The 8,482-nt window shown below is 36.5% G+C and overlaps 1 protein-coding gene across 1 annotated transcript in view; it reads left to right on the forward strand.

Annotated features, from left to right (window-relative positions):
- The first annotated feature begins 2,463 nt into the window (after positions 1 to 2,463).
- Positions 2,464 to 8,482, forward strand: part of LOC107653478 (ephrin type-A receptor 5-like) — a 20,910-nt gene continuing 14,891 nt past the window's right edge. Inside the window, exons 1-2 of the mRNA XM_016440199.1 lie at positions 2,464 to 2,717; positions 6,543 to 6,607. Coding sequence (XP_016295685.1) covers positions 2,627 to 2,717; positions 6,543 to 6,607 — 156 coding nt within the window. The 5' untranslated portion in view covers positions 2,464 to 2,626. The remainder of the gene's footprint in view (positions 2,718 to 6,542; positions 6,608 to 8,482) is intronic.

Here is an 8,482-nt window from a genome sequence, read left to right on the forward strand (position 1 = left end):
GTCTTTTGCAGGGGTTTGGGCCTAATTTTATTGTGCTCTGTTCTTTATCTATGCATTTAGCATCAGAACCTGACCATGATTTTGTGATGTCACATGCAAAAGAGACAATGATGTTGTTATGGATAAGTTTGTATATCCCTCTTTTCTTCCATGGCTTTGTTAACACCTGAAGACGAAGACATTGCTGTTGTTCTTTGTCATTTTTAACAGGAGGAGCTGGGTCTGATGTCGGCTGCTGAGTTTCTCTGAGTGTCTGGTGAATGAGGACAAGCGCTGAGGAGCGTGGGATGTGTCGGGAGGGCATGGCACGGGAATATGTATAATCATGCAGATGAAAGAGATTGAGCTGCAGTCATTGAGCCACATTTATCTTGTGGGTGGAAGTGCTGCTTCGGCTTAAATTTGGATTTTAAGAATGCAGTGAAAAATAGAGCCATAGAAAAAAAAGGCCATGTGCGCTTAAATCACATTTGCTCTGTGAATACAGACCTGCTTTTGGAAACCTTTACATTTTTACGTTGCAAAAGCTTGTTGCTTTAAGGAGTATAGTTTAATGTAGGTCATATAGTGAAAAGTACTACAGATAGTTTAAGCATGTATATGAAGTAAAAAATGTATGTAAATGCCTCAATAAATAAGATATACAACTGATACAACACACTGACATTTTTGTCCAATATTACAACTGTTTACATTTTAATTATGTCAGACAGACAGACAGAAAGATAGATGGATGGACGGACGGATGGATGGACAGATTGTTACATTGACTGAAGGAAAGATGGATGGATGGAAGGAAGGACAGATTAATACATTGATTGAAAGAAAGAATGATGGATGGATGGATGGACAGATTGATAGATTGAAGAAAAGATGTATGGATGGATGGACAGATTGATACATTGATTGAAGGGAAGAAGGATGGATGGATGGACAGATTGATAGATTGTTTGAAGGAAATATGGATGGATGGATGGATGGGCAGATTGATACATTGATTGAAGGGAAGAAGGATGGATGGATGGATGGAAGGATGGACGGATAGACAGATTGATACATTGATTGAAGGGAGGATGGATGGATGGATGGATGGAAGGAAGGTTGAACGGATTGATAGATTGTTTGAAGGATAGATAGATAGATAGATAGATAGATAGATAGACAGACAGACGGACGGACGGACGGATGGATGGACAGATTGTTACATTGACTGAAGGAAAGATGGATGGATGGAAGGAAGGACAGATTAATACATTGATTGAAGGAAAGAAGGATGGATGGATGGATGGACAGATTGATAGATTGTTTGAAGAAAATATGTATGGATGGATAGATGGATGGATGGGTGGACAGACTGATACATTTATTGAAGGGAAGAAGGATGGATGGATGGACAGATTGATAGATTGTTTGAATGAAGGATGGATGGATGGATGGATGGATGGACAGATTGATACATTGATTGAAGGGAAGAAGGATGGATGGAAGGATGGACGGATGGACAGATTGATACATTGATTGAAGGGAAGAAGGATGGATGGAAGGATGGACGGATGGACAGATTGATACATTGATTGAAGGGAAGAAGGATGGATGGATGGAAGGATGGACAGATAGACAGATTGATACATTGATTGAAGGGAGGATGGATGGATGGATGGACAGATGGACAGATTAATAGACTGATTTAAGGAAAGAAGGATGGATGGATGGAAGGAAGGATGGACAGATTGATAGATTGTTTGAAGGATAGATAGATAGATAGATAGATAGATAGATAGATAGATATGATACTTTGGACCAACCTAAAAAAATTACTGTAATTTGTTACAGCTAAATTTATTAGTTTTTCTCAAACTATATTTTTGATTTGGTTGAAACTTTAAATTTTAATTTAATATCAATCAAAATAGTTATTCTACCCAAGATAAAAAATTACATTGAAACAAAGTTAAAATATTGCTTTTTATGAAGACCAAATAATTATTTTTTACTTTGGTACAACTTAAAAGATAGATAGATAGATAAATAGATAGATATGGATGGGTGGACGGACTCTAGATTGTTTGCATTTATAATGCATTATGATTATTTGTAATGCTACTGTACAATGTTATGAACAGAGTTACCGAATTTATCAACTCCACCTTAATACATACATATTATATGACATTATATAGCACATTTTATAGCATGCAGGGTTAATAGAAAGTGTGTTCTGCAAATTGCAGTGTAATATTAGCCCAACACAATCAATATTATACGACTGACACAATGCGCACATAGCTGTCATTTTTTAACATTATTCGTCTGACTTACACCTTCATTAGTCTGGACAAGTCTCGTGTCATGAGCAGTCATTGATGTCTATCGGAGAGCTGTAATCGTTTACTCCTCCTCCTCCACATGATGTCGGCTGTGTGGGTGTCTGACAGCTCCGTGAGCCTCAAACCGGAGCGCTTCAACACTCGCCGCAACGCGCGCCCAGCCGCTTTCCGCTCAAATGTGCTTTTCTTCCTGCGTACCTACGTTCCGCGCTCCTCATGTCCTCCGTAACTCTCTCAGGATCGTTTCGGTGCTGATGTGAGTCCAGTACATTCATTCGTTTGACACATTTCTTCAGTCGATGAGTATGCGTTCACATTGGAGTTACATCGCCTGGATTTGCGTCTTCAGTCTCGGCGCGTTCAGGACTTTCTGCATTCCCAGTAATGAAGGTAAGACGCGGGATCTGGGAACGGTGCTATTTGCAGGGATTGATGGTTGACTGTCACTGGATTCCGTAATGAGAAAATACAGTTCTGGAAATAAAGGTTCAGCAAAGAACGCTCTTCTAATCAAGAACCATTTTCGGCTCCATTCGGTTCTTGGGTTGCTATATGGTTGTTTGGAGACTAAAACAAAAGTTCTTGATGATAAATTAAAGGTTCCCCCGATCCGTGCGTTGGTTTCTGAATTCACTACATTATCACGATAGAGTGCTTTTTTTTTAAAGTTGTGTAGAACTTAAAAAGGTTCTCCAATGGCATTAGACTGTGAAACCCTTTGATTTTAAATGGAACCATTATGTCAGAAGCATATGTGAAGCATTATTTTTAAGGTTGACACAATTTACCACATATATTACAATGAATGCATAAACAGTGTACACACAATATACACATGGAGAAGTATCAATGGATCAGAAACCTGTCAGATCTTCTCCAGAACATGTTATATAGGTCTTTTAGGACATTTTGTGGTATATGTCCATACGGTTCTCCAACACAAATGTTCTCTACACGGCGTGAAATGTCATGTCAAAAGTGAAGCATCATGTAATATATCTTCCATTAAGCCAACAGTGATTTCACAGCAGACCGTTTAATGGAGCAGAAGTTCCTGAACATCAGTGATTACAGTTCAACCAAAATCCCAGCCAGCTGGCTTTTAAACACCTCAATTCACTATTGTACATTGACTGAAAACGTGAATTCATAAAGTGTATTGTGAATTGCTTCATTGCCTTTGAACACGTTCAATGGGTCCTTTTAAAGATTTTATGAATCGTATTGTTCACTAAGAACATCCATTCACAGACAGTTCAGAAATCACAGCTCAGATCAGAATGAAAGCACTATTCAACCGCCAAGCTTTACAAGAGTTATTAATGTTGATTCAATGGTCTATTTAAAAACCTTTTGTAGCATTTTCTTTCAAGATACAGATATTAAACGGTAGATTATTGCAGGACAAAAATGAATGCCTATGATACAGTTTCTACAGACAAAGATATAGATGATGCACTTCAAATGGATATTTTATTTTCAAAGGTTAAGTTCACTAACTAAAATGTATCTGTTGCATTGGACCCCAATAGCACTTTTGGTAAAAATATGACATCTCTTTTTTTGTGAGAGCTGATGTGTAAACGTGGGATGGTGCATTTGCATTAGAGGCGTAAAGACAAAGGAAACACAGACACGTCTTCATCAAAGTTCCCTAAATTTGCTTTGTAGTGGTCAGAGAACAGCAGACACTGACTACAAATCATATTCCATATTTTACAGCTTTATTTCCCAGGATACAAAACTGCATTCCTAAGAAACCCTTTCAAGTTACAGGATGTTTTAACTAGCGTACATAAAAATGATTTCACCCGGTGTTACCTTGGGAAATGTCAACAAATTATCTGCAAGTGAAATTGATGTGTTGCAATTTATCATTTGGGCTGAAGTGTGCAGACTATAGAATATGTAAATATTCTAATGAGCAGAAGTCAGCATATGGATAGTGCAATGACAAGTGTGGGGATGAGTTGATTGATTGTACGCTGATGATGGCACAATAAAAATGAGAGCGGGATGGGGGAGGGCGCTCGGGTGCCTACACAGACTGGCACAATGGCCCAGCAGACGCGCAAGGACGACGGCCACTCGAAAATCACAATAGCGGCAAGTCTGGTAGAATTCGAACAAACCTGTCGATTCGGAGAGCTGCGACCTGTGGTGAACTGTGATCTGTAGGGAAATGCGCTTTCAAATTAACATTAACAATTTTTGCTACGTTTGGACAGTTCAACCTTGAAGCAAAAAGCCAATCAAATCAGAAGATTCACTTTGCCATATACTAATCTTCCAAACACTAATGAATATTTTTTAAAAATATTTATTCGATGTTTTTATTTTTGCAGTTTTAAAATGTATTTACGTCCCTCTTGAAGTTAGATTTCCGCATATTGCTCCTCTTTCGACATTTGTATTTGCCTAAGGATGGACACAACCTCTATTTAATCTAGTTCAGAACTGTACTTCTTTGTGCTAATTAGATTTATGTGATTCTCCCCAGGATATTTTTTTCAGTTTAAGTAGGACAATGTACATCAATGTCTGTCATTCAAAAGAAATACATTTATACTTCATTTAGAGACATTTCAATAGGCCACAAGCAGATTAAATGTATTTGTTTTTCTTCTCTGCATATGTGTTCTGTTCTCACAAATCAGTATCAAATTTGAGGTTACATAACAGTTAAGATCAATAACCAGCGTTCGCATCCAGCTGTTGGCCTTATTTATTAGGTCCAACAGCCCTAAATTTATTAAAAGATAATTTTTAATTTCAGAAGTTCTAATGAACTAATCTTTACCCTTTTACATCTTCTTTTTGTTAGCACTATTGTGACATTTGTGTGGGTTTCTTAGTCACTAGCTTGTTGTTTTATTCCCAAAATGGAATTGTTATTATGAGTCATCTCACACATGCTAAACAGTCTCACCACACAACCTTTGATCAACACAAGGTCAAATTAAAATTCAGCCCTGATCGGACTGTGAATGTAAAGGTCATCTAATTAGCTGTGGCGGTACTCGTTCGTAAAAGGTTCCAGCAGATAAAAAAAGAACCTGTGACCTACTCTGGGTATCAAAAACTGGCACAAAAAAGACTGGATTGTTTAATAGACATCTCACATAGAATGTGCACTCAATTTAACCAAGGGCAAAGATTGCACAACAGATATTATTCCATGTTCTCTCTTTCTAAAGGGTACGTTTTCAAATGATTACACTCATTGTTCAGAAACATTTAGATCAATATCAAAATAAGACAATGTGATCTCATTTGTGTTTGCAGGTATTCAGATGTGAATTGTCTGGATGCGTAATATTTTCCGTGTGCAATTGATTTTCAGGGTCCCCCCCCCCCCAAATGTATAAATGATAAAAACAATTTTTAAGGAATAAAAAAATAATATAATTTTTTTAAATTACATTATTGACAAGTCCTCATTAATGTTGGACCTGTTACAATATCAATAAATTGACAGCATCTAAAACATTTTACAGACATGCACCTTTCCATGAAGGGTCATAGATATGTAAGTCATATAGACTTTTTATTCTACTTTGAATAAATTGGATTAAATATGTTTAATGGCGTGACATTTAAAATCGATTTCCATTATTTATATACATGTGCATGTGTGTACTTTACTTATGAATGCCTCTGAAAACAAAGACTCAATATGAACTATATTGTTATTAAAAGGAAAAAGAGACAAAAACTAAATGTATACATATGAACACCTGCAGAACCTAATGCAATCACCCTGAACTATAGATACTATGTGATAAAGGACAATTCATGTGATAATAATTACAATTTAAGTAAATGTTTTTTAAAATGTTGAAGAATGTGTGTGTACAATGTATGTATAGAAATTGATCTGCACTTTATTTTAAGATGCCATTGTTACAGTGTAATTACAGTGTAAGTACTGAGTAATATAGTTAACAGCATGTACTTACTATATAGTTAGGGTTTGGTTTAACAATAGTTGTTTGTAATTATGCAACATTTACTGTTCTTACTACAGTAAACACATGTATTGTGTAACAAGGACCTTGCAAAATTAAGTGTGACCGAAAACTACAGTACAGAAACGAATTAGATCAATTCTGAGCGAGTCGATATTGTGATTGCGCTCTGCATATAAATGCTCTTTCTATATTGCTTTTACAACTCCAGATTATTGATTTGTCTGTGTTTCTCGTTTTCCCGCAGTGAACTTGCTGGACTCTCGCTCTGTAATTGGTGACCTGGGGTGGGTCGCCTATCCGAAGAATGGGGTGAGTTCCACACATCTTCCTGTCTCTCAGCACTTTGAGTTAAGAGCCGGCTTCAGGAGAACATCTCAAGGTCTCCGATTCCCTCAACGGCAGGAAAGACAGTTTCAAAGTGAAAAATAATAGAACGTGGAGAGCGCAGCACAGAGAGAGAGGGACTACAAGAGGTCAGAGACAAACAGAGAAGAAGGGAAAGCCCTTCTTTGTTCTAAATGAGGCACAAAGACACTAAACCTGCTGTTCTCATTTCTTTGTGACACTCAGAATGTAATTCATTTCTGTCGAGTTAGCTGATTGGTAAACCTGCTGAACAATGCGTTTCATTTTAATGACAAACCGCCAAGTTTATATACAGTATGTATTTGTTTTTCTGTTTCCTATTTCCACTTAGAATACCAAAGTGAAGAAAGCTGAAGCTACATGAAATGGTTTGTCAGCAGAAAAGGAACATGTGTTGAGTGTCTTGGTTGTTTTTGACAGGCTGACAGGAATAAGCAGCTACAAACTTGAACACAACATGAAAATAAATATCCCAGTATTGCTTCAGGTCTGTCAGTATCATGGTGTTTTCATACTTTTGTGCTGGTACCCTGGCTCGTTTAAATGGAAGCCCGTTTCTGCCACTGAATAATAATAATTCAAATAATTAAATAAATAAAATAATTAAATAATAATTAAAATAATGCACACCCCGGGTGAAAATGCTTTATATCTCGCAATTGTGACTTTTTTTCCCCTCAGTACTGTGAGATATAAACTCGCAATTGCTAGATATAAAGTCATAACTGTGGGAAATAAAGTTGCAATCTCATGTTATAAAGTCAGAATTGCAAGATATAAACTCCAAAAAAATAGACTGATTATTTTCTTACAATTTCGAGTTTATACCTCAAAATTCTGACTTTATAACGCGCAATTGCGTGTTATAAAGCTAAAATTGTGAGATATAAACTCACAATTCTGAGAAAAAAAGGCACAATTGTGACTTTATTTCTCAGTATTGTGAGTTGAAATCTCACAATTCAGACATTTTCTCGCAATTACAAGTTGGTGTCGCAATTCTGACTTTTTTCTCTCAATTGTGTGTTTCTGTCACATAATTATGACTTTGGAACTCGCAATTGTGAGTTTATATCATGCAATTGCAAGGAAAAAAAGTAAGTTGTGGGAATTTTGACATAAAAAGCGGAGAACTCTGCTCATATTTTGTATAATGATGCATTCGCAAGGTAATGTAAAAGAGTAAAGTAAAAGATCCACACTTCACAAATCTACCTGAAATAGTCGACCATCCAGGGACTTTTGGCATACACTTTTCAGCATACTATGCTTTGGGACACACATATTCTAATCTCACATACTATTTAGGATGGACAGTATGAACGTTGGTAAGCAAGGGCTGTCTTTATGAATGGATCATTGAATCACTGATTCAAATGATTCGTTCAAAGACAGATTAATTCAGGAACAAACCACTGCAGTGTGGCTCTGAGATGCGCAAATGATCTGCTCCAGCTTTGTTTGGAACTATTTTCATTGGCGAAACAGAAAAAAAACAAACAAAAAAAAAACAATATCGTGTCTAAAATGTAACTCAATCAACATTAATTTCTTGTTTGTTGAACTGTTGTATAAAATTACTGTCACATTTGCGATTGTGACTATGCTCATGCACTGATATTCAGGAAAACGGCACTGTTTCTTGTGTGATATTACTTAAAAAAAAACTAAAAACATAAAGGGATATTTTTGGCTTTCATAATTTGAATTATAGGGGCATTTTAACTGCATTCTAATAGGCTTCATCACGCAGTCAATGCTTTTGGATTCTCAAGACCTTTTTTTTTTTTTTTTTTTTTTTTTTGAGTGGGGGCACTA

The sequence above is a fragment of the Sinocyclocheilus anshuiensis genome, unplaced genomic scaffold (genome assembly GCF_001515605.1).
Source record: "Sinocyclocheilus anshuiensis isolate Anshui unplaced genomic scaffold, SAMN03320099.WGS_v1.1 scaffold3, whole genome shotgun sequence".
NCBI classification, from domain to species: Eukaryota; Metazoa; Chordata; class Actinopteri; order Cypriniformes; family Cyprinidae; genus Sinocyclocheilus; species Sinocyclocheilus anshuiensis.